This window comes from Alternaria infectoria (assembly GCF_024043175.1).
Source record: "Alternaria infectoria strain BMP 0036 chromosome Unknown scaffold_2, whole genome shotgun sequence".
NCBI lineage: Eukaryota > Fungi > Ascomycota > Dothideomycetes > Pleosporales > Pleosporaceae > Alternaria > Alternaria infectoria.
In genome coordinates, this window is record NW_026250691.1 from 59,505 (window position 1) to 87,204 (window position 27,700).

General features: G+C 52.8%; 9 protein-coding genes and 1 non-coding gene across 10 annotated transcripts; 6 read left to right on the top strand and 4 right to left on the bottom strand.

The window, feature by feature from the left end:
* Positions 1–619: 619 nt before the first annotated feature.
* Positions 620–3,465, bottom strand: RNR1 (ribonucleotide-diphosphate reductase subunit rnr1; the record flags this gene model as incomplete). Its single annotated transcript, XM_051492877.1, has 3 exons — positions 620–3,181; positions 3,232–3,389; positions 3,447–3,465. 3 exons carry the CDS (start codon positions 3,463–3,465, stop codon positions 620–622), a joined length of 2,739 nt encoding a protein of 912 aa, XP_051356108.1.
* Positions 3,466–3,807: 342 nt separating this feature from the next.
* On the top strand, positions 3,808–4,619 carry J4E92_001466 (uncharacterized protein; the record flags this gene model as incomplete). The annotated part of the gene is made up of 2 exons (XM_051492878.1): positions 3,808–4,023; positions 4,071–4,619. 2 exons carry the CDS (start codon positions 3,808–3,810, stop codon positions 4,617–4,619), a joined length of 765 nt encoding a protein of 254 aa, XP_051356109.1.
* Positions 4,620–5,039: 420 nt separating this feature from the next.
* Positions 5,040–5,841, top strand: J4E92_001467 (uncharacterized protein; the record flags this gene model as incomplete). Its single annotated transcript, XM_051492879.1, has 2 exons — positions 5,040–5,089; positions 5,142–5,841. The coding sequence occupies 2 exons, from the start codon at positions 5,040–5,042 to the stop codon at positions 5,839–5,841; spliced, it is 750 nt and encodes a 249-aa protein (XP_051356110.1).
* Positions 5,842–6,081: 240 nt separating this feature from the next.
* On the bottom strand, positions 6,082–6,661 carry J4E92_001468 (uncharacterized protein; the record flags this gene model as incomplete). The annotated part of the gene is made up of 3 exons (XM_051492880.1): positions 6,082–6,246; positions 6,303–6,413; positions 6,467–6,661. 3 exons carry the CDS (start codon positions 6,659–6,661, stop codon positions 6,082–6,084), a joined length of 471 nt encoding a protein of 156 aa, XP_051356111.1.
* A 636-nt stretch (positions 6,662–7,297) lies between these two features.
* Positions 7,298–7,924, top strand: J4E92_001469 (uncharacterized protein; the record flags this gene model as incomplete). Its single annotated transcript, XM_051492881.1, has 3 exons — positions 7,298–7,313; positions 7,429–7,733; positions 7,790–7,924. 3 exons carry the CDS (start codon positions 7,298–7,300, stop codon positions 7,922–7,924), a joined length of 456 nt encoding a protein of 151 aa, XP_051356112.1.
* Positions 7,925–9,308: 1,384 nt separating this feature from the next.
* On the bottom strand, positions 9,309–10,112 carry J4E92_001470 (uncharacterized protein; the record flags this gene model as incomplete). The annotated part of the gene is made up of 1 exon (XM_051492882.1): positions 9,309–10,112. One exon carries the CDS (start codon positions 10,110–10,112, stop codon positions 9,309–9,311), a length of 804 nt encoding a protein of 267 aa, XP_051356113.1.
* A 2,626-nt stretch (positions 10,113–12,738) lies between these two features.
* On the bottom strand, positions 12,739–13,553 carry J4E92_001471 (uncharacterized protein; the record flags this gene model as incomplete). Its single annotated transcript, XM_051492883.1, has 2 exons — positions 12,739–12,896; positions 12,950–13,553. The coding sequence occupies 2 exons, from the start codon at positions 13,551–13,553 to the stop codon at positions 12,739–12,741; spliced, it is 762 nt and encodes a 253-aa protein (XP_051356114.1).
* A 2,485-nt stretch (positions 13,554–16,038) lies between these two features.
* On the top strand, positions 16,039–18,729 carry J4E92_001472 (uncharacterized protein; the record flags this gene model as incomplete). Its single annotated transcript, XM_051492884.1, has 2 exons — positions 16,039–16,272; positions 16,966–18,729. The coding sequence occupies 2 exons, from the start codon at positions 16,039–16,041 to the stop codon at positions 18,727–18,729; spliced, it is 1,998 nt and encodes a 665-aa protein (XP_051356115.1).
* Positions 18,730–22,458: 3,729 nt separating this feature from the next.
* J4E92_001473 (uncharacterized protein) lies at positions 22,459–23,779 on the top strand (the record flags this gene model as incomplete). Its single annotated transcript, XM_051492885.1, has 4 exons — positions 22,459–22,474; positions 22,527–22,703; positions 22,869–23,410; positions 23,462–23,779. The coding sequence occupies 4 exons, from the start codon at positions 22,459–22,461 to the stop codon at positions 23,777–23,779; spliced, it is 1,053 nt and encodes a 350-aa protein (XP_051356116.1).
* A 411-nt stretch (positions 23,780–24,190) lies between these two features.
* Positions 24,191–24,279, top strand: J4E92_001474. Its single transcript has one exon. It is a non-coding gene; the product is annotated as a tRNA-Asn (tRNA).
* The last annotated feature ends 3,421 nt before the right edge of the window (positions 24,280–27,700 follow it).

The following is a 27,700-nucleotide window of genomic DNA, read 5'->3' on the forward strand; positions in this document are numbered from 1 at the left end:
GGTGCGTATCTCGATGATGTTGTTGCGAGGGAAGATGCGATGACGGGACGGAAGGTGCGGAGGGCAAACATATGTATGTGTCGTAGCAAGCAGGTGGGCGTGTGGGGCTGCGGCTATGGGGACTTGAGCTTGGGAGAGCTACGAGAAGGTGCGCGTGTTAGGTTCTTGGTAGAGGGAATTGGGTGGAGAAAGATACGTACGGTATGCAGTACTTCAAATGTGCTTATAGAGGTACGCCGAGTAGTATGTACTTCCAAGGGCGCGTGTTGGTTGTACTGTTGTAGGGCGCAATGTGGGGAAGATGTAGCTTCCTGTTCGGAATTAAGCCGCGGCTTTCGGAACGTGTCACGCTAGTGTTGGAGCGTGGGGAGATTGAGGACATCACGGTGTGGGCGAAACTCAATTGCTGCGGAAAAATCGTGTTCCAGAGAACGTTGTGTTCGCTACATACATTATGACTTGACAATAAACACATCCAACTCATGAGCTCATACCCCCTTGCGTTAATCCAAGCGTACCTACGCGTAAAGACCACCAACGCCGAAAACAATCGGAAAGACCATATGCGTCAGAGCGCTGCTCTTACCTAAACCCATCCTACAAATGTGCATTGCAGTGCTTAACCACTGCACATGACGCAGGACTCAGGGTTCTCTATCGAGCAAGCAAGGGCGGCTTCAGCATAGATGTCACCATCCCGGTCCTCGCTGTCATCCTTGGAGTCCTCATCTTGTTTGTCCTTCCTGGTGATCTCCTCGTCCGGCTTGACGGCTGCATCAGCAGCTACCATCTTTGGGCTCGCGCCCTCCTCCACATCGGCCTTGAAAGGCTTGCTTGCGAGAGCGTTGCGGGTCTCCGTGACAGGCGTTGGAGTAGCATCTGGGGTAGCATCTGGGGTGGGAACACCGTTTTCCTCCTCCTTCTTCTCCTCGCCGTTGGTAGGCTTGGTGGCATACATTGGACGAGGTGCCGAAGATGGGGTTTGCGAAGCAGTGACAGGTGAGTGTCGGATAGCCTCAGGCTGGAAGCCCGGTTGCTTTCGTACCTTGGGCAGAGCACGAGCAACGTTGGTGTCCACGACGTTGAGGGCCTCTTGGTCGACAGTGAACTGGATAGGTGCTGAAGCAGCCATGGTACGAAGGTAGTACATGCCAGTCTTGAGACCAGCCTTCCAGCCAGCAAAGTGCATGGAAGTGATCTTACCCATGGTAGGCTCCTTCATGTGGATGTTGAGAGATTGAGACTGGTCAATGAAAGCACCACGGTCAGCGGCCATCTCAATGATCCTCTTCTGCGAGATCTCCCACACGGTCTTGTAGAGCGTCTTGGTCTCCTCGGGGATGTTGGGAATCCTGGCAATTGAACCGCCATCAGCGATGATACGGTTCTTCATGTTCTCAGACCAGAGGCCCATGTCGACGAGATCCTTAAGCAACCATGGGTTGACGACCTGGAACTCACCCGCAAGCACACGGCGAGAGTAGATGTTGGATGTGTATGGCTCGAAGCACTCGTTGTTGCCCAGAATCTGCGAAGTAGAGGCAGTTGGCATGGGGGCAATGAGCAGAGAGTTGCGTACACCGTGCTCAGCGATCTTTGCCTTCAAGGCAGCCCAGTCCCAAAGGTCCGTAGGTTCGACACCCCACATGTCATACTGCAGTTGACCCTGAGAGACGGGAGATCCCGGGTAGGTCTCGTAGGGACCAAGTTCCTTTGCAATATCGCATGAGGAAGTGAGAGCAGCGTGGTAGATGGTCTCGAAGATCTGAATATTGAGCTTTCTCGCTTCATTGGACTCGAAAGGCATGCGGAGGGCAAGGAAGGCATCAGCGAGACCCTGGACACCCATACCGATGGGTCGGTGGCGGAAGTTGCTGCGGCGTGCCTCTTCGACTGGGTAGTGGTTGACCTCGATGATCTTGTTCAGGTTGCGGGTGACGACTTGTGTGACTTCGTGGAGCTTCTTGAAGTCAAACTCGCCACGCTTGTAGTCGACGAAGGAAGGCAGGGCAAGAGAAGCCAAGTTGCAGACGGCAACCTCATCAGGAGCAGTGTACTCGACGATCTCGGTGCACAGGTTGGAGCTTCGGATGGTACCGAGGTTCTTCTGGTTGCTCTTGCGGTTGCAAGCGTCCTTGTAAAGCATGAAGGGGTTACCAGTCTCGGTCTGAGCCTCAAGGATGGCGTACCAGAGCTTCTGGGCGCGGACAGTCTCGCGACCCTTGTTCTGCTTCTCGTAGCTCTCGTACAGAGCCTCGAACTCATCACCATAGACATCGGCGAGGCCGGGGCACTCGTTGGGGCACATGAGTGTCCAGTTTCCATTGTCTTGAACACGCTTCATGAACAGGTCGGGAATCCACAGAGCGTAGAAAAGGTCACGAGCACGGACCTCCTCTTTGCCGTGGTTCTTGCGCAGGTCGAGGAAGCCGAAGACGTCGGCGTGCCATGGCTCGAGGTAGATGGCGAAGGCACCGGGACGCTTGTTGCCACCCTGATCGACATAGCGAGCAGTGTTGTTGTACACACGGAGCATAGGGATGAGACCGTTGGATGTTCCGTTGGTGCCACCAATGTATGAGCCAGTAGCACGAATGCGGTGGACGTTGAGACCAATACCGCCGGCAGTCTTGGAGATCAGCGCACATGTCTTGAGTGTGTCGTAGATACCGTCAATGCTGTCCTCCTTCATGTCGATGAGGAAGCATGACGACATTTGTGGCGATGGTGTACCCGCGTTGAACAGTGTGGGCGAGGCGTGTGTGAAGTACTTTTGAGACATGTAGTCGTAGGTCTCGATGGCCTTCTCGATGTCGGCTCCGTGAATACCGACAGCGACACGCATGAGCATGTGTTGTGGACGCTCGGCGACCTTGCCGTTGATGCGGAGGAGATATGAGCGCTCAAGCGTCTTGAAGCCGAAGAACTGGTAGTTGAAGTCGCGGTCGTAGACTATAGCCGAGTTGAGCTCGTCGGCGTTGTCCATGATGATCTTGTAGATGTAATCAGAGATCATGGGTTGGCGGGTGTTGTTCTTGGGGTTGACATAGTTGTACAGCTCTTCTACAACTACAGAGAATTGCTTCTGTGTCTGTTTGTGAAGATTTGATACGGCAATACGCGCAGCGAGGATGGCGTAGTCGGGATGTGTGGTGGTCATGTATGCTGCTGTCTCGGCGGCCTGTCTTCTGTTAGCCACTGGATAGACATTGAACTCATCGAGAGCCGTACCAAGTCGTCTAGCTGGACGGTGTTGACACCCTGGTAGACACCAGAAATGACCTTCATGGTGATGGCGGCGGGGTCAACATGGTCTGGGTCGAGGCCGTAACACAGCCTTGAGACTCGTGCTGTGATCTTGTCGAACTGTACGCGTTCCTTGCGTCCATCTGGAGTCAATCGTTAGTGGTGAAGATTTGAGGCGGTGAAGGCAAAGCAGTACATACCACGCTTGAGGACGAACATGTTGAATTAGAAAAGTAGTGGGGGTATCTGTGTGGGTATCGTGAAGAGGGTGTACTGAGGAGAGTGCAGGAGTGAGGGGTGGGTGGACGCAGGGACACTTATAACGCGTAAAGAGAAGAAACGCGTCCCGTCGCGTTGCTTGGGTCACGGATCCGTTTAGTGCTAAAGTGGCTGCTTGCATAAGCAGAGCAGGCGTGGCAGGGATGTGGAGTCGGGGAAGCGACCGCCGATGCCCGAACTTTTCGCGGGCGACAGTATCGCGGCGTGCAAGAGGCTGAGGTAGTGCAGCAACATCAAGACCCTCCACGCTCTTTCCGGTCTATACACAACCAATTGCCCGTCATGGCAGGCGGTCACATGAAATATCGCCACCTCAGTCGGTCGTCGTCGCATCGTCAAGCGCTCCTGCGGAACCTCGTCACATCGCTCTTCAAGCACGAAACCATAGCGACAACATGGCACAAGGCGAAGGAAGCACAGCGGTTAGCGGAGAAGCTGATTACCCTTGGAAAGAAGAACACCGAGGCGACGCGGCGGAGAGCGACACAGATCTTCTACGTACGAACCCCAATGGCGTATCCGAGAGCGCGTACTGATAATATCAGGAACCAAATGAGATGGTACCCAAGCTATTCGGCCCCATAAGAGAGCGCTACGAATCAAGACCCGGCGGCTACACCCGAGTCCTCCGCGTCGAGCCCATGAAAGAAGACCAAGCCGAATCCGCCGTCCTCGAACTCGTAGACGGACCACGAGACATGCGCTTCGCCATGACCGCAAAGACACTAGCAAGGAGACCAGCAAACTTAGGCCTAACTCCAGGAATCACAACGCACGTCAAGAAGGTCACACAATTCCGCAAGGACGGCGTAGATGGCTTGCGGGACATGGTTGAGAGGTTACGGATACTACACTCCACAGGTCTGGACAAGAGGACATTACCCGCGCCTAAGAAGGTGTACCCAGAGATTGAGATGAAGAGGACCATGCATTACCCTGAGGAGGTGGATATGGGCAAGGCCCCGAACAAGGTCGTTGGACCAGCAAAGCAGAAGTACATGATAGAAAGGAGCCGAAGGTTACAGCAAGAGAAGGAGGAGCGCACAAGGGCGCATAAGGAGAAGATGGAGAAGATGAAGAAGGTCAAGGCTTGAGAAGTCACTTTGAAAGCGACGACGCTATCCAGCGAAGCCTCTGTAGCAAATGTGTAAATGTACAACAAACAGACGTTCAATACGACTTCCACGCGGATTGATCAAGCGACTTTCGAGCAAGCTTTGTGACGCAGTTACGTCTTTGAAATAGGGCGGGTGATCAAGTCCCTCAGGAAACTCAGTGCGACTGCCTCACCCCGTTTGTAATTTGCTCGTATACGCGCTCGAGATGCCGAGGTGACCCAGATCTCGAAGTCTGATATGTCGTAGTGAAGGATCCCCTCACTGGGCTTAACGCCGCAGTGACCACGACATCAACTCCAAGACGAGGCTGCCTAGGTGTATATAAAGCCTACTTTCGCGCGCTTGTCAGCCTCCCTCTCTCCTTCGTCTACTATATATCAACTTCTCAGTAACAATATGTCGGCCAGTAACCAGCAACAGCAGTCACAGACACAGCCCCGAATATCGTAAGTCATTATATCCGAGTACCAGTACTACCCAAGATGCTAACCTCGATAGAGCACCTAACACCGCCATGGCTGAGATCGTTGTTGGGCCCAAGGCAAAACGCTTCACTGTGCACCTCAACCTTATTGTCTACTACTCGCCCTTCTTTCTCGCTGCCCTGAAAGGTCCCTTCAAAGAAGCCAAAGACAAAGTCGTCGCCCTGCCTGACACTGATGCGAACATCTTCGAGCTGTTCGCCAACTGGTTGTATCGTCAACGGTTCCCCACAGAGGCCGACTCTCCGCAGCTACTCGCGCTCTACCACCGCGACGAAGACGCCAACTTTCGATTTGACCGGCTTGTTAGGCTCTACGTCTTCTCCGACAAATACGACGTTCCTAAGCTCAAGCGGCAGTGTCTGGATATGATCTTCGAGTATCTTGTCGATGAGGATCTACTACCAGATCTCTCCCACGTTGTCTACGCAGTCAAGAACTTAGATGATGAGGATCCACTTCTACGTATGATCATCGATTGCTTCTGCTACTGGAGCGGGAGTGACTGCTGGGTGGCTAGCCGGATCGAAATGTTACCGGCTCCGTTTCTAGCGAGGATTATGGGCCAATTTGTCGACTTTCGACATGGTGGGCTCGATTCAGTTGATGAACCTGACTTATGCGACTATCATTGTCATGCAACGAATGGAGAGAGGGGGGCATGCGAGTACAGGCGGGAACGGGAGGAGGAGGCGAGCGAGATGACGAAGGATTGAGGATTGAGAGAAGCTTTGGTGCGTTCCTGGAGATGACGATCGGATGAGCTGGAGTTGCGAGGTGTTTTACGACATGGAGGTTTACTTGGCGAGAGTAACAATTTGGAGTATCGGAGTTGATTGGCTATCTTGTATTTCGAATTGGCGGATAATGGTACAACGACGAAGGAAAGGCCTATTTGGCGCGAGTATTCGGACGCGTTGTTCTTTCGAACGCAAGATAGACTGCTTTTCTTGGAATTACACACTTGTAAAAACCCCATTTTGATAGTCGACGACAATTGCCTTCTCGAGTGCCGATGCTGCCGCCTCCTTGAACGTCTTGTGAACTGGATCATCATTGACGTAGTAATCACGATCTTCGATGGAATGGAACTGGAGGACAAAAGCGTGGCTGATGCCGTTCTGTTCGGCAAGGTCAGATTGTTGACGATCTCCACGCATCGATCGGCGCTGAATACCTGCAGATTCTCAGTCGAGATATCCTTCCCTCCCGAAATCGACACAATGTATGGCCTCAGCGTCGTCGGATGTATGCATGTTTTCTTCAGCCCAAAGAATTGCGCAATCACCTAAGAAGTGGTCTCAGCGTCGCTCATCAGCATGGGTCTTGCGCGCGCCTGACCTCCTTGACAGCGAATTTGCTGGTGCCGTCTTTGAACTGGAACAACACGATATGCGTGGTGTAGGGTATGACTGGCCCATACGGCCCGAAGAAGTATTCGGCGAGCGAATGTCCCACCGTCCGCGAGAAAAGTATGAGGCCTGTCGCGAGAAGCAGGCAAACAACGAGCCCGAAGGCCTTCTTTGGTATCATCATGCCGCTAGGAGATAGCTCCGTGGAGCGCGTGAAGTTGGCAGTAGTTCAATTCAAAAGCAAATCTATGCGCGCACTTTGCTGCAAGACAACAGCGGAAGCGCATTGGCAGAGGTGCGACAAGGATAGAGGGAAAATCATCCCCCTCCCCGACGCAAAGGCAAGGTGTACCTGTCGACGAACCGAGGGGGATGCGAGCGCTAAATCCTGGAAGCACACAACCCGCAGCCGCAAATTGCTGGCAGATGGGGTAGTGGGTCCGAGCTCCCTGCTCACTCCACTTCCCAAGTGACGTACCTGAGTGAGAGACGCGCGAAGGAAGCACGTCGAAAGTCGAAAAGCCAGTCTTTGGCCGTGCTGTGGCCATGCTAAAGTTGCTATGGCGTACAGTCCAGGCCCGCACGAGGGCAAGTGGATGGGACTTGGATCAATTGGGACGGGCTGAGCCAGGTTCTGGCTCGATTGTCCACGATTGAGTGGGGCCTTGGCATCTACGTCATACGAATGTCAGGTGCAGGCCCTCGCTGCAGCTGCGACTACAAAAGAGCTCGTCTTCCTGGTCTCCTGCAAACCATCACCACAAGCAAACTCACTTTAATCTCCCCATACCCTCATCCCAAACCACACACTACCATCACAATGGCCTCCCTACACTGTAAGCAAACACTCACTCCGCGTTCTAGCTGCTGCCCGCACTTGCACGAGCAATTGCGCACCATGTGGCAGCTTAGACATCGCAATTGAAGAATCTGACTAACAATCCATCTCAGACCTTCCTCCCGTCAAGCCCTCTGCCATTGCCCTCGGCACGGCCTTCAACCACGCCGTCTCCCTCGCTGTCCTCGGCCCCGTCTTCGGTGACGCATACCGCCGCGCACAGCAGGCAAACTCCAAGGAGGAGTACTTCCACAGCAAGGAGGCCGCTACCGCCGCCGCATCGTGGGGTAGCTCCGTCCTCGGCTCTGGTATCCAGGCCTACGGTGTCGGTGCTCTGATCAACGCTACCGGAACTCTCACCTACAAGGGTGCTGCTTACCTCGGCTCCCTGATCTTCTTCGCCTCCGCCGCTCCCTCCGTACGTCATCCCACGTGTCAACCAAATTTCACAAACATACACTAACGTGTCAACAGATTGTCTCCCAGGTCGTCACTGAGAAGCGCCCCATGGACACCATCGCCATTGGTGCCCTTGCCCGCGTCCTCGAGACCGTCGGTCTCAGCATGTTCCTCACCTACTGGGGAACCCGCACCAACCCCTTCGACTAAGCGTCTCGCCCCATAACGGCAGAGGAGTTTAGGGATTCTCATCTTTGGCGGTTTAGATTGATGCTTCAGTCAGCGAATGATGCAGATGATATGAGCTAGCAAAAAGCTTGATAAAGGGCTTGCTTACGATGTAATATACCTCAATGAAGGAAATAATTCATGCAGTCGTCTTGATTATGCAATTGATTATGCAATCGTGATCTTGTTTTGTTCGTGCTTTGATCAACGTGCTTGAAAATCATACATATCCATGAGATAATGTCCATGAGTCTTGGTAATATTAAACACCTATCCTGCCATACGACTATTGCTCAGTCTCATTCTTTGAGGTCTCTATGTCTTTCTTCTGAACTCGCTGCGTGCACGGAGACGCTGATAAATTCTCGCGTGACACAATAACAAAACCTACAAGCATCATAGTAATCGAAGACAAGCTATTATGCGAAACATCTATCCCAACTTGCTTTACATGAAATTGACGATATTGACTTTAATCTTGCCGCGAAGGCGTGATGGTGATGTCGAAGCACGACAACTATGACGTTGACCGACTTCGCGCCATGAGCTACCCGGAAGTCTTCCCGCATACCTCACCCAGATATGTTCGCTGGCCGCAGCTGCAAAGACGACCAAAGCTTGCTTATCAAGACCGCAGCTATAGATTGCATCTAGAAGGATATGCATGCCAGCGTGGGTATCGTCATGTTATGAGCGGAGTTTTGTGAGTTCCTCTACCAGTACTAAGGTAAGGATGGTAGCCAAGATGAGTGTGATATCAACACTGCTAGTGAGAGGCTTCCGATGTCTGCGGTTATGTCAGTCGTCAGGATCGTGACGATATCTTCCACTCTAATTTTGGGATAAAGACTGTCTACTGAACACGAACGGAAGAACTGGCTGTGTTATATGACGAAAAGTTGGTATTTACTCCAAAAACTCTTGGACAATACAAGATCACAGAGATGGAACATCGCTTTTGTAGATAGTGATCATTCCTCAGGGATGCTGTATTGCTTCTGTCAGGTTGTTAACCGTATGACTACCAATCTTTTAACATAGGATCTGCTGCGCCAATATTGCGGTATCTAGATGTTCTCCTGGCGTGTGGACAGCTGCTGATGATTTCTTCGGTGTTGATCCTGCTCGTGATACTGAGAAGAGCAATGTTCTGTGGCAGTCTGCGCTGTGGTTTCAGCATGAAGCAGACAAGCCATGGGTCCGAACTCATTATCTGAGAGGACTTCCAGATGCGGCCGCTATGCTACATTATCATCGTTTGGACAGATGAACACAACCCCCATACGATCGCCAGCTCCTCGATGTCGACCGCTCATGTTCCTCCGCAGCTTTTCCTCAACTTGCAAACTCATTGCTTTTCCACACGTCAGCCCCTCCCCGCCGCCTCCAACAACCCGGACACAGTCGTAACCCTATACCCCCTCCTCTTCAACACGGGCAACACCTTCCTCAACATCGGCGCCGTCCACCCCCTCCGATCATGACAAATAACAACACTGCCCTCCCTCACCATACTCAGCACATGCCACGCATTCACGCCCGGGTACGCAATCTGCGGATCATGAGGATACACACTACCCAGCACCATCTGGTACCCCATCTCCTTAATCTGCGCCCTCATCCTCGTGCTGAAGAAACCAGAGCCAGGTCGGAAGTAGCGTGGCGGATGCGGTTTCCCCACTGCGTCGTAAGTGCCGTTGATGTAGCCTTCTACTTGGGTTACTTCTGCGGTGAGGGTTTCAGGGCTGAGAGAACGGGATGGCTCGTCGTGCATGGCGTGGTTTCCAAGTTCCATGCCGCTTTTCACGAGAGCCTCGAGTGCTTCTTGTCTTCCTGGGACTTGGCCCCCAATGACGAAGAACGTTGCGTGCGCATCGTATTCCTCTAGTACCTGCAGAATCTCTCTCGTGTATTCCGACGGCGCATCGTCGATTGTCAAAGCAATGACTTTCTCTCCTCCCGTTGTTTTTGCCAAAGGCACGTGCCAAAGCACATCCGGCCACCTCCGCTGAAAATACCGTATCAACCCATTCGGCGGCTTGTAGATGACGTAAAAAGGCAGCACAAAAGCTACTATTACAAACACGAGGAAGAACATGGTGTACATGCGTCGACGGCGCTTCGCTCGCGTTGTCGGCAGGCGGAAGAGGCGCAGCGGAAGGCGGGGCATGGTATGCCGGTGTACAATGGGATTTGAGGATCGCGATCTTTCATCGTAGGGAATGCGGCGCGAGATTGGAGGAAGTCATGTGGGGTAGGTATTTAGGGTGGGTGTTGGGGATGCGCGTTGGTGGTTGCGTTGCGTGGGTGAGGCTTGCTCGGGTTGGTTGTGGATCAAAGGGGTTAGGGGCTCATGCAGGGTTGTGACATCGGGTTTAGCGCAGACACGTGCAGGCGTGGTCTTGAAGAAAATCGCGGTCCGTGAATTTTTCTCTCTCCTCTACAACTACGCTCGCGCACGATGCGCAGTTTCTTCGGCAGCACGTCGCACAGGATTGACGCGTGTACGTCGTGTATGCTGGGCATGGCGCGCATCATTGCCTACGATGAAGTGCTTATGTCGTTTCCAGAGTTTGAAACGACTGAGGTCCACCAGGATATACGCGCCCGCGAACCTCACCCGTACCCGTCCGTATATCACGATTTTCAATTTTTGCTAAATCAGGAACCAATTTGTCACGCTTGTTCGAACAGCTACAACTTCGATACAAGCCCTCTAAGAATGTTCCAAGAACGACCCCGTGAGCGTTTAATTGACCTGGCTGCCTTACCATGTGGCTACTCGGGTCTCATTGCGTTCATACATACCTTGTTCAACCACGTTGCCTTGCGTTGTTTTACGAGGATGCTGTACTATTTGGAAGCATCTGGAATGTCGGGTTCCGGCAGCACTACGGCTGTCGAGACGTGTTGAGCGGTTGTTATATGGGTCTACCGGTGCCCCTACCCGTCGACATGATGATACGGACACCGCGTACTCTCTGCCCTTGTAACGACGGGGAAGCCTTGGCGGTAGTTACGGACGACAGCGGGGAAAGTTATAGGGATAGCGACACTTGAAATCAGCCTCATGCATTTCTCGAAAGGGTATCCTGGGACGTGCAAGAACGCCTCACATTATCTTAGCATTTCCATATGACTGATCTCATCTCCGTATATTCCGTATATTACCAATCTGGTAGATGGTCGACGGCAGTGTCTTGACCCGTATACGGCGACCAAGAAGTGATCATCGATAGATGAATCATTGCTTACCTGTTTGGGACTTTCTCCGCGTACTTGCGATGTGACGGCTTAGCTACATCTTTAAGCTTTTAGCTCCCGTCAATGCTGTTGTACCGTTGAGACACATCATCTCCGCGACGCCTCAATTCGGCAGTTGGTCACAATTGCAGGTTCGCGGCTGATGCCTTGTCGGCGGCACGAAGCGAGGCTGCCATCGTTGTCAAAATACAGAGTGGATGCTTGTAACGCGTTTCATCGGAAACAAGTTACCGCAGTGTGCGTATTGGCATCACATCGTGATCCAAGATTTTAATGTGATGAGCGTCGACGCGCGTGCAGCCTTCCTCCGGAGCATGTATTTGGTCATCTTGATCAACCTTCGGTCAAAAGGTCGATAGTTTGGGCTTCAGAAGAATCGAGAGCGACATATAAGACTGATGTACATATAAGCCTCGAGGCCCATCGTACGATTATGATGGATGCCAAGTATGGAGAAGACTAATCGCTGCCAGAGCAGCACATGGTTCACATGGTTCATCGATTAGGAGACTGCAAGGTTTCAAAAAGATGCCCCCGAGACTAAAAGATACATCGGTGTGAACGGCTTCAGGGTACGAATTGGGTAAGCGAGTAGATTTAGAGTGTAGGGGAAATCCCGAAGGTAGGGAAACTTTCCACACAAGAAGGCCCGATGCGCAAAAGGGATAGTCCAACGAGGTGGAACTTGGTGACTGGGTAAAGCTCGGATGAGAACACCATGTCCCATGCGGCAAAACTCTGCAACTTGGGCGAAGATTTGCAGTCTGGATACCGCGTTCCGGGAAAGCTCGAAAAAGAAGTCCGATATACGGTGAAGGTCCGAAGGTCCGAAGTCGATGGTAGTTCGGCTTGGTATTGCTACTACTGATCCCAACGTTCAGGGCCGGCAACAGCAATGCTCGGGTGCGGTCGAGAACAAGGCCACGCTCCCCTGCATGCCTTGTATGTTATGCATAACATTACGGCTCCTGTTCGCACGGCTGGTACCCTCGTGAGCACAGGGTGCTCCTTGTGTAAGCGCGGTTTTGCCAACGATTGAAGTTCTTCTAGCAACATTCCCAGCAGCGGGGTTATTGCGCTAGGTTTGAGCACAATCTGCGGAGAGCACTCCGCGGCTCGTCTGGACCGACAAGGTTTGGCGAGCGATCGTGGGGGAGGCCTGAAACGCTCCTTGTCCTGAGGTGCCGTCCTCGGCATTGGAGAGTAGACGCGCGGGAATGAATGGAAGGAGTCAAAGTCAAGAGAACCACCACAGGGATTCGTTGTACAGGTGAATGTATTGAAGGAGGAATTAGAGTGTATCGGTGATCGCTGTCTAATGTCAAGACATGCCGCTGCAAGTACCGAGAATATACATTGCGGTCAACGTCAAGAGACGCTAGATGTGCTGGTGCGCTACTAGTAGAATGTAACAGAGGTGCTCGTCTGACATGCGTATCCTACAGGTGTATGTTGTTACAAAGTCGTAATGCATGAATGTACAAGGAGTGGTTTCGATGGCCCGTGGGCGGGTGGTGAAAGTCTGTTCGCAATTAGACTGGCGGCGTCTTGGGCTTCCTCTTGCCGATGTTGTAGCCCCAGCTCCTTAGTGTTTTGACCACCTTGGGGAGGACGGCTGCGGTAAGTGGCACGCGGAAGAAGATCAGGGATTTGTGCACGAGGTAGGCTAGGCCGAGCTGTGACCAGATGGCTGTGGTGGTTGTTAGCAGTGTATACAGCACCAGAGGCAGACGTCTTGCGTACATGCGTTTGACCCTCCGTCGTGTCCAACCGCCTTTCCAGCCTCGACGTAGCCTTCCCTCGCGGTGGCCTCGGCAGTCGTCTCGTCGGCTTCGGCCTCTGCTGGCTTCTTGCCAGCGTCGGGAATAACGAGGCGGACGACACTCCAGAGCGCATTTTTCAGCACATGCTCGTAGTGGCCTATCCGGTCCGTGCCCAGTAGCCGCACTGCCATGAAGCAGAGGGGAAAGTCGATGAGGGACAGGCCCAGGTAGACGCCCACCGCCGTCCAGCCATATTCGCGAGAAAGCTTCTTGAGGCGCTGCGATACCGAGGGCGCAGGTTCGGGACTGCCAAGGTGTGGCGTGGGGTTGTGCGACTGGACGGGCGGTTTGTCGCTCTTGAAGCGCAGCGAGCGGAAGCGGCGGCCGAGGGCAGATCGTTGGCAGCGGAACAGCAGCAGGGCGCCGTGGTGTAGCGACTTGCTTCCTAGGCTGGGCCGGGCGGCGGGTTGGGCAGAGGTGAAGAAGTTGCGGAGGAAGGGCGCCGATGGGCGTGAGGCGGCACCACTGGCGGCACCGCCAAACGGCAGCGTGGCAGGCCACAGGCGGGCGACTCGTGGCTTCATGGCATGGACGATCGGAGATGGGCAGAGCAGGTGAATCGGCTTTCACGTGGGGCGGTGTGGTCGACTCAGGCTCGTTGTCGCACTCTCAAAACCTCGCCAAAGCTACCGCCGTTGGTGCATCGTCACCATTGCCATATAATTTAGTCAGGGTCCGTCCATCGGATCATGGTAATCCCGCCCCCCGACAAATTCACCGTCGCCGCACGAGGGCCCATGGCGCCATCCGTGGATGCACCGCGCGCGCATGCACTCTTCCTAACGCGATTGCCGACTCTGCTTTACCCGTAGATACCACACGCAGTCGTTGTAGTTGCTGCCCGGAGCATACCGTCGGCGACGGGCATCATCCATACACCGCGTGGTTCTCGTCTCGAAGCAGAAGGACGACGCACAACATCCCGCCGTGGACGCGCTAGAAAGAAGAAGCCAGAGTTTACCGAGTCACTGACCGAAATGTCGCTGCCTCAACCCTCGTGTCATTGTCGTGGCCATGTCGCATGTCGGATCCTACCGATGATATGTCACGCCGCACTGATGGCGTGAAGCAGCCCTGGTGGAGCAGCCGCTCAACAGTTTCGCCCATCTCTGCCAGAACTGTCTCATTTCCTGAACGCCTTCAGTTTCTACGTGGCGAACTGACCCTGCCGTTCGTCCAAAGCCAGCACCCCGGGGTCGTGTCGTGCGCACAATCTCAGAGTTGCCTGACAGAAGCGTCAGCCTGCATTAGCCCAACCGTGGCCAAGAGCTTCCTCGGGGAGTCTCGAAGCGTGTTTCCTGCAAACATCTGTTGCAGTCCATGACCAGAAGGGCATAGCGAGAAGCCCCCTTGCGGGCGGAACATGGGCACCACTTGCAGCGACGCACGCCCGACTCCTTCGCCGTCGCTTGGCCAGCAACATCAGTGTGATGTCTCGCAAGCAAGCGCGCCGGTCATTTGCAGTGCCAAAAGCCCGTCGAGCACGCCCGAAGTGTGGCGTTACTAGGTGGCCGCCTGCCAGCCGGTATCACACTCGAGATGCATCGCGCCAGCATGGACCTCCATGGCCTACCGGAATGCATTTCACGCGTCGTATTTGCTGTCCATCTTGAATTCTAAATTGCGGGGTCACCACGCGTAGCTTTATTATCGACCGTGCGGGTCCTGCTCTCGCTGTATGCGAACCTGTTCGCTGGTACCGAAAGCGCAGGAGTAGTGGAACAGGAGTGCCCTCCGTTACAGAAGTCCAGTCAATACAATCGTTTCACAACCCACTCTCCTCGCAATCGCATGCCATTATCCCGTCGCCTCGCCTCGCATGGGGTGACTCTGGGTGGGCGGTGGGTGGGGCTGATCATCCTGGGTATGACAACTGCCTGCAGCATCTACATGGTCGAGCGTGTGCTCAAGGGCGTTGGCATCTCGCGGACGCATCCGGCCTCTAACAGTCTCCAACGTTTTACATTAGCCTGATTCGATCTGACAAGGTTCCACACATGGTTCCGCTGCGCTGCAGTCGCCGACTCGTCCTGATGCCTGGCGACGCGTTTGCAATTCCCGGCGCCACTCCCACTGCCGAACTGCATCACGACATCGTCAACCTGCGCCGACCGTATAGTATGCTCATCTGCTTTAGTTGGCCTTCACCTGTCATTAACTGGCTCGCCCTTCCTTTTCGTCCAACTCTCTAGCCGACATTCCTGCAGCACGGCTCGGCGCCTGGCTGCGAGGGCCTGGGAAGGTTTGCAAGTTGATCCTTTAAAGTTTTCGGCGTTCCCACAACCCTGCAACCGCACCAGTCTCAAACTTTGAGCTTTGGGTACTGAGCTGACGAGTGATGGAGACCACTATTCATCTACCTGGCCTTAACATCGCTCTCTTGCCGCCGCATTAGCCCCTTGATTGGCCCGTGATCACGAGCGTTCCTCTGCCCTCTGACGTCCCAAAGCACCGGACAAGGGCTCCTCTTCGAACGGCGCCAGCGTCGTCTGTCCCCCCTGCTAGCTCGGCTGGACTCTGGAGTTGATCGCCATGCCCTTGCAAAAGCTCGGCGCCGTTTGTGACTTCCTGGCGGACCAGGGCCCTGGTCTCTCACATTATTCGGCGGGATGGTACTGTGCTTTCGTGTTACACCCATTCCTTCGCTTCACAACTTGACAGCGCCCAAAACGGCACGCTCCCGGAGCCAACTGTTTGAGGCTTCGACTAAGCTCTTACCCTGCGCTGCTGCATGAGTTGTTGTTCAGGATCTGCCTGTTTCTCCACGTGGGTTCGTCTCATTCTCAACTTGCCTATTAATATGCCTTCGTATATAGACTACCTGTCCGCACTACTTCCTCACCTATTCTGCACAGTGTCTCACTACCCGTCACCGCTCTCTTGACATTATCTTCGACTCCCACGCTCCTTATCTTGTCAACACTACTACTATACTACTATCAGCCGTCGCTCCTTCCTCTCTCGTTTAGCCTCATCACCAACCAATATATCCTGCATTACACAGCAACCATGGGTGGTAACACGGAATATATAGCAGGCCACGGCTACCTCTCTCTTGGCCAGGCTGTTCACGTTGCTCAAAACAGTGACGGAGGCGTTGACCAGCAACTCGCCCAATTCCTTGAGAAACGCCTTGCCGTGGTCTGGTCAAAACTCAACGCTCAACCACAATCCTACATCCTCCCGCCAGACGAATTTGCGCTCATGAACTACTATCGCACACGATTCGGAGATAACGAAATAGTTCGCAACGCTACTAAGAGATTCTGGGACAATCACAAAGGCGGCCAATAAGAGCTTGCCGGAAACAACTGCTCTCGTTCTCATACGGCGGGGACCCACGGAATTAGCAAACAACGGAACGGCAAAGCAACAACGATCTACCTCGCAACCACCCATTCAAGCCTTCGCCCACAACACCTACTTTCCGCAACCTTCCGCCGCATTTTGAATGAGGCAACAGCTGCATTTTTGAATTGACGATGTGAGTTTCGCCTACTTGTCACAATTTACATCAAGTACTGACTCCAATCAGCTGGCAATCGCATCGTCATCGACTTTCTTATTTGGCGTTCATCTGTGTACCAAGATACCTGGACTTCCGCAAGATACCTCTCCAACGGAGTAACGGCGTTTTTCACAGCAAACCGCTACTGACCGGTTGCTAAAATGGCGTTTAGCGTGTGCGATTGGAAGCGCAAGAGCGATGGAATTCATGCAAGGCGTAACGGCGAACTATTAGAATTGGCATCACCTATGGGAGCGGTACCCAACAACGGACGACTGTGTCTCGTAACTCTGCTCTTAATACTAATGACGCTATCTCAATCTACTTCCGCTTTACTCACGACTACCCCGCTTGCGCAACCCTACCCCCAGACCGTGTCCTTGAGAAACCGTGCTACGAACGAATCATCTCTGCTAGAATGCCTACAGGTTGCGCCACCAGTCCTGAGTCCAGTTGATGCATGCCAGCAGACCTTGATGGTCCATACGTTTGCCTCCTCGTACGGACAGCCATTCGTGGGACAATTCAACCCGCCGGAGTGCAGCTTCAACAGGGTTACCTTCAACTTTACCGTTACCTCTGCCGGCCGGCAGTTTGACCGGCTCGGTGTGATGTTCCTTGATGATACCGAAGTGTTCCGTACTTCCACCGCCGAGCCAACACAAGCCGGCATAATATGGACATATGTCAAGGACATGAGCAGCTACCAATCTCTTTTCAATACGCCACAAAAGATAATCTTCGATCTCGGTAATATCGTCGACGATACATACACCGGCTCCTGGTATACGACGTTGACTGCCACCTTCTTTACCGCCGACGATGCTATCGAGCCCGCAGATGTCATCATCCCGATCTCAGCCCGGAAGTCGGATCAAGATGCATCGAGCGTATTCGTCGTACCGGAGACAAGAGCTATCAACAGCGTTGTGCTTCCGCAGAACGCGAAGAAGGCGGCCTTCTCGATCTCCGCATGTGGCCAGGCTGCTGAGGAGTTCTGGTGGAGCAATGTATTGCAATCCGACATCAACGCATTCGGCAACGACACTACGCTTTACGGTCATTCGGCCTTCCGCGAGCTTCGTCTTCTGATCGACGGATCATTGGCTGGAGTCGCCTGGCCCTTTCCCGTCATCTTCACCGGTGGCGTTGTTCCTGGCTTTTGGAGGCCCATTGTAGGCATCGATGCATTCGATCTGCGAGAAGACGAAATCGACATCACTCCGTTCATACCACTGCTCAGCGACGGCCAACCCCATAGCTTCGAGATTCAGGTTGTCGGCGTCGATGATGATGGTCGTGGGAATGGGAACTTTACGACAGCCATTGAATCGAATTGGGTCGTTACTGGGAAGATCTTCGTTTGGCTTGACACTGGCAACAACGCTATCACGGGACCAGCGCCTACCACTGTTACGACTTCTAGTATCGTACTACACTCGTCAAAACGCGGATACTCGAACAGCAGCGCAGGCATCGTTCTGGACTACTCTATTCAAGTCACTCGCAATCTAGAAATCCAATCCACGTTCGACACGCCCGCAGGTTCAAAAGCGGTTACCTGGACCCAGAAGCTGACCTACTCCAACGTTGGAACTCTCAGCAACGGCGGTAACGACCAGATCGTACGTCAGTCGACAACAGGCACACATACAGCATCCACAGATTATTCCAAAAGCTTTGAATACCCTCTTTGGGTGCAATCGTCCTACAACGCACCATCAGGCGGCAACGTCAGCATCAACGCGAGCATGGAGCGAAGCAAAAACGTGCAGCAACAAGGAGACCTAGCCTTCCCAAACGACTGGAAAACATTCGACTACACGCGTCTACGCTCGACGCCCTACAGCAACCAGACCTTCATAGGCTCTGACTTGGACAACTGGCAAAATGGCACAGCATCCTACCTGTCGGTCCCCGCACTGAAAAAGTCCTTCGGATCAGGCAGCACAGAGCAGCGCCTCACACTCAGCGGTGTAGGCGCCGCATCACAAGACGCAGCATCCCAGCAACTTTACCAAAGGCACATTGCCGCCACCAACGACTCGGTCGTGTATGACGACGAGAGCTTCGGGTGTCAAGTGCGAGGCCAGAGCAGGTATGCCGCTCCCAGCCTGCCGGGCGCGCCAGACCTCGCGCATGAGTATGCGGCTGCAGGCGTTAGAGCGATGCTAGGAAGGGGGCCAGCGTAGGCGACTGCGAAGCATGATGAGGTGGTGGTGGTGGAGGTGGATCTGCATTGGGACGAAAGGAAGGTTTACCGGTATCTGCACGACATGTGTCGAGCAACGCGATGGATGGATGGATGGGGCACTACAGGCATGGGCATCTTAACAGTCTGTGGGACTTTCAGTGGTGCGTACTAGCTGTCAAGTTCGCTTTTGGGATAAAGCAAGCGAAGTGGAGGGATGTGGTGGGTGGCCTTTGTGGAGGTTGACTATATTCGTTGCACTGCATTTATTCTCCGTTATCGCACTGCATGGTCTCTCGACGTTGATGTTGGCTCTCACGACATATGCGCTGTCAGTCTTGTTTCGGTATCGTTTGGCGAGACAGCATGATCAAATCTCAATGCACTGCACTGCACTCGCATTCTCTTCCAACAACGCGAACGCGGTGTTCTCATACCCATACCATGCAATGAGCCGTCCAATCCAGCTTAGGCGCCAGGGAACAACGGCCTTCTTCCCAGCGCAACGGTAGTCGCAATACGAGTCGCGTGGTATAACACACCTGCACCTCATCTCGCCATCAACGTCTTGGCTTCCCAGCCACCAAGTCCCACAGCATAAAGTTTGCAAATAGTCATGAGGGCGAAGAAATACTGATCGTCCTATGATACCCTCAGTACAGGCTTCCCAGCTAAAAGCGAAAAATTTCGCTTGCAGCTATCCCTCTTGGCTAACTACTCGATAGTTCGCTTTCATGCCGCTTCCGCCCCGCCTCACCCTATCCTATATCGCCTTCGCTGCTATCACTTCCCGCCTAGCTTCCCTTACCCGAATGTATCATCCAGTACCCCATGCCGATCCACATAGAACGTCGACCAGGAGCCAGGATTTGTATTTCCATCACCCTTGGTTCTTGCGGCTTTTCACATCATGGGTCTTCCTTGAGCGCGCTAATGTCGCCATCTCCGAAGCGGTTTGCGGTGCCGTCGTGATGTGGGGAGGGGGGGAAAGAGACGGTAAAGGGACACCAGTGACCGGATATCGTCTGTTCCGCTCGAGGCGCGCCATCATAGTCTCGATCTTATATGCCCTAGCTTGTCTTAACGGCGGCCTCAAACTTAATCGTAACGTTGAGTGGGCAGGCAAAGCGGTCGGTACAGCTGTCCGAAGCAGGATATCAAGGTCCCTTGCGTATATGACAACAGCGAATTTTCGTTTTTACCATTTTGAAATAGGCAATATTCGCAATGCCTTCATGTTGTCAAGGCTATCCTGCAAAAGGTTGTTGGTGATACAGCGCGCTTAGGTCACGTTGGTTGGAGAATCCAATCCCTTTTAGCCGACGGGCTTTCGTTAACGCGCGCTCCCGCGGGGCGCCTTGGAGCGGGAGATTTGCAGTCGATCTGTGCGTACGCTGCGTCTCCTCGTGGCAAGCCTGAAACGTCGGCAATGCACCGTGAACTGTGGTTTTCGCCTGGGGATTGTCTACTTGGTGCAAGAGAAATCTCGCGCGATGCCTCATTCCAAGGTTCGTAAGGGAGGAAAGGAATATCGCTAAACCAACACAGCACACTACGGCTAATGGTGCATCACTAATTAAAGAAGATGCGAATGCGAGCAGTTCGTCTCGGATGCGCATTTAGGGTTTGTAAAAGGAATGCCCTTTGCAGGTCGGGGGTTTGAGGCTGTCTGCCGCGGACACAGTCTTGCGAAGAGAGTCTTTCCGACCCCTGGAGGTACCTAGGCAGATCCACTGTGTTGGAAAATTACGTTCCCTTTCCTGGGAACCGTTAGCGATTGGTCGCTGGGAATGAGCGCTACAATGAGAAAGACATTCATCACACCAATATCACGTCGAGTGTAGCGCGTGCTGCCGTGTGTTCCAGCCTTATCCGCCCCATAGTATCCATCCATAGCTGCGAGTCATGGTGGTCGTTATGAAACGCTCCACCACTCATTTTCCTTTTTCGTTCCAGCTTACTGGTGCTGTTATGGGTCCACACATGACGCAAGGATGGTGCACACTTCTTTCCCGAAGGTCGTAAAGTAAGTTCAGAGATTATCGCTGACAGCCGTGGTGCTGTGGTTCTCATCTATCTGTAACACAATGGTATCCCAGTTTTGGTAGCCTGGCGCGATCCCCGTGTGCGGACGTGTGACTGACAGGCCGGGGTGAGCGCTTCGCTTGCATCAATTCCAATGTGTGACGAGTGGTAGCGTTGGTGATGGTCAAGCGATATCCATGGATGGCAGACGGTGATGTTGTGCACTAGAGCAGTGGACGCCGTTTCGCGGGCTGGGAGATGCCGCAATTCGCTTTCATGGGCCGCGGACTAGCGCTACTAATGCCGGTAGTGGTGTGCTGTGAAGTATTGAATATTGACAAATTCTCTCGAAGATGGAGCCTTGCCTGGATTCACCGGTTTGGTGTTGTGATATGTTGTCACACCTCAATTGAAGATAGTGTGGGACGCCTTGATCCGAGAAACACACTGCAACACTCCAACGTCCCTCATGGTAGCCTATCACCAGACCTGCGGCGACGTCCTCAGGCCGCCATCTTGTGGCTGCGAGCCGTTCGCCCGTTGAACTTCGTATTCGAAGTTTGTTTGAGCCACACACCCACGCGCGCAAGCATGGCTAGTCCTGTACGACATTTGACGTCTGCTGCCGTTCATCGGTGTGGTAAACCTTCGGTGGGCGCGACGCGCCGATATGAACGCCTCTAACTTTGTCTCGACGACCCATGCATAACAACAGTGGGCTGATGGTTCCTTCATCAAGTGGATCAATGTGACTAGATGGCGATCAGGTCAACATTGAGCTCGTTCTCCGCGTTCCCGAGGGTGGCTGCCACCAAACTTGCCTGTAACCGATGTTCGTGGTTGTCTGAGGCAGAGTCTGGGTCGCGCATAGATGTGGGCTGGAAAAGGCCCGGATAACCCCATCCTACGTGAAGACCGACTTTGTGATTCCGGTCATTTTTCCGGACTAGGTACCTATCGAACGATCGTTGACGATAGAACCGAGGTACTTCCGTGAACGATTATGCCCACACGTCATCATGAGAAATCCGCATCCGACGTCCCAACACAATTCACGGAAGTCTTTCAAGCTGCGTGTAAGGCGTGGTCGCATCCAAGATGGATAGTTTTCCATGAACCAGCGGGGTCTGGGGAGAAGCGATGCGAAGGAGGGGCGAATGTGTGGATCCGGGGCAGTGTCGCGTGCCTGTGACTCGTCGAGATAGATGCGCCTTCCTCATTGACGAGTGGCGCCTATGGCTGGGCTTTCGAGCGCTTTCCATCGTATCTTCATGTCATCGTCACCGACTCACAAACCTCCATGAACCTCCCATGAAGCACTATGGTCCAGCCGCTATTTCCCAGTATCACTCGAGACGATGATAAAACCGCGCAGCGTCTCAGCGAGCACGAAATCGAGGCTGAATCCTCACTTAAACCCGGCGATAAAACCGATGAGGCGCTAAGCGTTCATCGCGGGGCAATTCGTGTACCTTCTCCGAATCCGTCGCTCATATCAATAGACGATGCGAATGTTGTACGACTTGGTCGGAATCCAGACTATGCTCCTTTATACCATGAGAGATATGATTCACGCTCATCAGCCCCTCCGCGGACTCTCAAAGAGAAGATTGACTCTTTTTGGACGACGAACAAGGGTTTAGCTTACGTCTTGCTCGCTCAGTTCTTTGGAAACTTGATGAACGTTACCACGAGGATATTGGAAATGGAAGGAAACAGCGGTAAGCAGATGCTTGTGTAAAAACATGCGCTTGTGCTGACCCAAGGTTATAGGTAATGGCTACCATCCATTTCAGATCTTATTCGCAAGGATGAGTATCACCACGGCATGTGCTCTATTCTACATGTGGTATCGCAAGATAGAACACTTTCCATTCGGCATGAAGGAAGTACGCTCGTTGCTAGTCGCTCGAGGTTTGTTCGGCTTCTTTGGAGTCTTCGGCATGTACTGTAAGTCACTTACCCTCCTTGTTAGGACCATGCGTATGCAGTAACTTGTCTCAGCTCGTCTGATATTGGATCACGTCTGAAGGTCATTGCTACTGCATCGCTGTGATGAACTCCACAGTACATCATATGGGTCCTACCTACTCGACACGGTGCTGACTCTTATAGATTCTCTGATGTATCTGCCCCTGGCCGATGCCACCGTCATCACATTCCTCTCACCATCGCTCGCTTGCTGGGCATGCTCCTACTTCATCAACGAACCGTTCACCCGGATGGAGCAGATAGCTGCGTACATCTCGCTATTCGGCGTCGTCTTGATCGCAAGACCCGTCTCGTTATTCTCTGCGCTATCGCATTCCAGCGACCCGGTTCCTGCCTCCAGTGGCTTAGACGCCATTCCAACAAACACTACTGCGGCTTCGCCCGATCGTCTCGCTGCGGACTACGATGATGTGACACCCACGCAACGAGCAGCAGCAGTGGGGGTCGCGATGTTGGGTGTGATAGGATCAACAGGAGCATACACCACCATTCGATGGATCGGCAAGCGCGCACATCCACTCATATCCGTCACCTACTTCGCAACTTGGTGCACGATTGTTAGTATGGTGGCAATGGCCGTCATGCCAGGCGTCGGCTTTCTACTTCCAAAAGGCGTGAAAGACTGGTCATACCTGCTCTTTCTGGGCATCTGCGGATTCGTTATGGTGCGTATAACTGACAATTTCGCGTGGCGCATCTTGGCTGACATCACCTAGCAATTTCTCCTAGCCGCCGGCCTACAATACGAGAAGTCTTCTCGCGCAACGAACATGCTTTACATGCAAATGTTCTTTGCACTTGGTTTCGACAAATTGATCTGGGGCACTACGCCGAGCGCTTTGTCTATCGTCGGATCATCGCTCATCCTTGGTTCGGCTATATATGTCGCAATGAACAAGGAGGAGCCGAAGAAGAACGTTGAGCCAGTAGGTCGAGAAGACAGCGAGGAAGAAAGGGGGTTGATGTCGCCAGTTTATGACGTCGAGCGAAGGGATGATGATGATGCCGACATACAAATGCGACCGCTAAGATGATGCTTCGGCAATCCCTTTTGCTTTTACTGTAACGCTTTACGCGCTTGAGATATAGACTGCTAGACTGCTACGCATGGATATAGACAGAAACGTAGAACATGGACGCTTCGCGAAACCGTTTCTTATAGTTGCTGGGGACTAGTACATGTTATTGAACCTTGACTATAGTGCACCCTTCTTGCCGGTCTTGCCACCCTGAATATCTGATTTGTTGTTAGTACTCACATGAAATGTTGGGTGATGCGACGGCGGAGGTCTCGGAAGTAATATGTAGCTACCCCACCTACGCTCCACACGCAATCTGCGATTTCAAGCTCACCAGAAGCCAGTCAGACAGGCAGTTTTAGCCCACCATTGTCTGCAACATCGCGGTATATATAATTATAATTTTGCCAGCACTTCATCAACAAATCCTCTGTGGCGCAATTGGCTAGCGCGTCTGACTGTTACGTTAGTAGCTAGTTATCAGGAGGTTGGAAGTTCGAGCCTTCCCGGAGGAGGATTGTATTTTTGCCCTGCAGGCATTCTTTTGCACCCACCATGTCGGTGTGACTATTCAACGCATCACAATCTTTTGTAGAAAAGCCAACAAGGTCACTAAATTTTTTTGTTCGCAGAAGGAACAAAGTGCATTGCTACCAAGTGGTATGCGACCGACAGCTCATTCACCACCTCGATAGCTATACAGAGTAGGCTAAACCCTACTCCTCTGCACACTCTCAAATCTCACTCTGCCGTCCTCAATCTTGAGTACATTGACTGGGACCTTGATGCGCAACGGCTCTTCGCCTGGTAGATTCATTGGTGCAGAAAAGCCTGCTACGTGCGAAACAGCACTGTCGCAAGTCGGGCACTTCCAGTTTCTGCGCGCCGAGTCCACATCTTCGTCGCTGTTCTGCTCAATGCGCTTGATGCAGATGTTGCAGAATTGGTGGTCGCAAGGGCGGATACTGGAGTTTGTGTGAGCAAAGAGACGGGGGAAGGGTGATGAGGAAGGAGTGGAGGGGAGCAACTTACATGCAATCGCACAGCCTAAGCTCGCATGTAGTGCACATCTTTGGTTTCGTTGGGTCGAACTCTGGTTCAGTGTTGATGCCGATATGTTGATCCATCTGGCTCACACTCTTTACGTTGTCGAAGTCACCTCCATCGAGGCGCTCATCTACCTTCTCTTCAACAACAAAATACTTGCCACCAGCCTCAGTATATGCCTTGACGTCCGTGGAAGGCGGGGTCGGAACAATGTGCGTTACTTGCTCGCAGCTCACTGGGTCGAGGATGTGTATGTGGAGGATGCGCGCTGCGGCGTGGTTCCATGTTGTGGGTGGGTAGGGGTCTTTGTATATGTCTTGGACTGTACGACAGGTCAGTGGATGGCAAAGGGAGGCAAGAAGGGGTAGAATCACTCAGTTTTCCGCCTGCGGCCAGGCCCATGGCTTTGATATTCTGCGTCTCGAAGCTTTTCGTCTTGATGGCAACCGGCCTCACGGGTTCTATGGGGCCTCGCTTGGAAGTTCTGCCTTCCAAACGCAATTCCGACCCATCATGTATGCTACCCGAACTCGGAGTTATCTCATGTGTATGCATTTGCCCATTGCGTAATGGCAAAGACTTCTTCTTGGCAGGTTGGGGGGCCAATCGTAGCGGGTGTTGTGCTGTCGGTGGCGCCATAAGAGGCGGCGATGGCATTTCCTGCATTGATTGCTGCAGATTCTGCATTTCTTGCTGCTGTTCATGTGGCGCCGGCATCGCATTAGAAGGCAATCCATATCCACGGAAATAATAGTTTCCAATTCCTCGAGGGTCTTGGTACGCTCGTTTGAACCCACTAGGATAAGTCACCCTACACGTAATGATCGCTCCCGACTCTGCGATATGCTTCATTTTGAGGGGCTCCTCGCAGGCAGGATCAACGGGGTATGATCTCAAGATATCACCGATCCTGCAGCCAAGCTGCCCAGGCGTCGCACTTTCAGGCAGAGTACCGCCGTAATGAACGCGATCTTTTCCGACTGTCGACATCATAAAATGCTTGAAGACAAATTTGTCTTTGCCTTCAGACCAGAATCGTTGGTTCGGAAGGAATTCAGGCGTAATCTCAAGTTGGAGTCCGCCGTGCTTCTCTTTTAACGTCTTTTGCCCTTCGACGGTGTATCCAGACCCGACTTTGACTTGTCAGCAAAGGTTTTCCAAGCGCGATTCAAGAACATACGTGGCATGGCAACAAACTGACGAACAACACCAGGTGCCACGCAAATGCCGTCCAACCATCGCTGTCCAGGTATGACGATGTAGTCCTGTTTCCGATTGCCACCCTCTTTGTTCGCACTCTCTTCCAACGTCTGGCCGGTAATAGCATTTACATGGCCCATGAAGACGCGTACTGCACACTTATGCTGCTTCGGTCTGAAGTTAAGCCACATAGCCTCTCTCTGCCACATAGGAAAGAAAACACCGCCGCTGTCTTTGATGTTGTCTGGTAGCCGGTCAGCATATGACTCTACGCTAAACAGGTCATAGCTTCCCAAGGAGCTCGGCAATTGATGCAGTTTGTTATCGTCTGGCATTCTTGGTGTTCGCTCGAGCGATGCGTGAAACCCGCAGTTTGCTTCGATCGCGCGCTTCGAGGAAGGTAGCGGGGTGATGTTGAAATCAATCGTTTGGCTATGGTGAGCGTTTGCGTGTGAGATAAGTGGCTCTGTCACTCTAATTGTATTCTTGGTGGAAGTCTGATCGTCTGCAACCACAACGACCTCCTCGTGGTTACTCACAACACACATGGACTTGTCTTCGCGGTATTGCACGTTGTTGATCGTTATCACGACAGGCTTCTGGAAGCCGGCATCTATCCAATGTTAAATTGATACTTGGCTGCTAGGAGTTCAGATGTACAACCTTCAATCTGCGTCCAGAGCTCGAAGAACGGCTTGTCCTCCTGTATGACCATGGAGAACGTCGCCAGGTCGGGCTTTCCATTGTAAGGTTCGTTCGGATAGATCTGCTCAGCATCCTGGATCTTCTGAAGTCCTTCGATCACGACTTCAAGAGAGTCCCTAGAGACGGTTGTGGGCGTTGTGGAGCTCATCGAAGGTCGCGCTTTGTTAACGGAGCAGTCAATGACTTGATGATGAAAAAGAGAAAGATGGTTCGATGACCAAGTTGAGGGCCAGGTCAGCTCGACGACACCCTGTATGCCTTGTCAAGCGGGGTGAGATCAGCCGCACGCGTGCGCCCGCTTTCGTCGCATTCAGCTTGGCCGACGTACGTTTCCCCCTCACATCGCTGTTCAGCTCTGGAAAGATGTCTTTTGGCTTCTCGATAGGGGACATAAGTACGTGCACGAGAAGTATAGTTAAGGAAAGAGCGCTGACCACATCTAGTTCTCGTTAGCCAATTAGCGTACAATCTTTACGCAAGCGTCAGCTCCGGTCGGAAGGCAGCAACGCGGGACTTGAAAGAGCTCGAAGAGGTGTTGTTTAGTCTGAAATGCGCTTTGGACCACTTGAGAGACGTGTCCAACGATGTGCTTACGCGACCAGGGCTTCGAGATGGCGAGTTGGGGTTCAAAGAGAAGCTCGATGTGATGATCAGTTCGTGCGCTTCCACCTTACAAGAGTTAGATATAGTGACGAAGAAGTACCGTACGGTCGAAAGCGAGGCAGATAGAGACAAGACAAAACTGCGTACGCTGGAAGGTGTGAAGAAGAGCCTTCAGGTTAATTGGCAGAGAGTACGATGGGACCACGAGAAGCAGTCGTTGCAACAATATCGAGAGAAGCTCAAGTCACATACCGATGCGATAAACCTCATATTAACCTCTGTGGTCTGGTAAGCTTTGTAGCTCAGGTCTCGAATGAATAGAGTCTAATCGCACGCAGGGCGAATACTACATTTGCAGACGAAAGTAGCAAGAAGAACCAC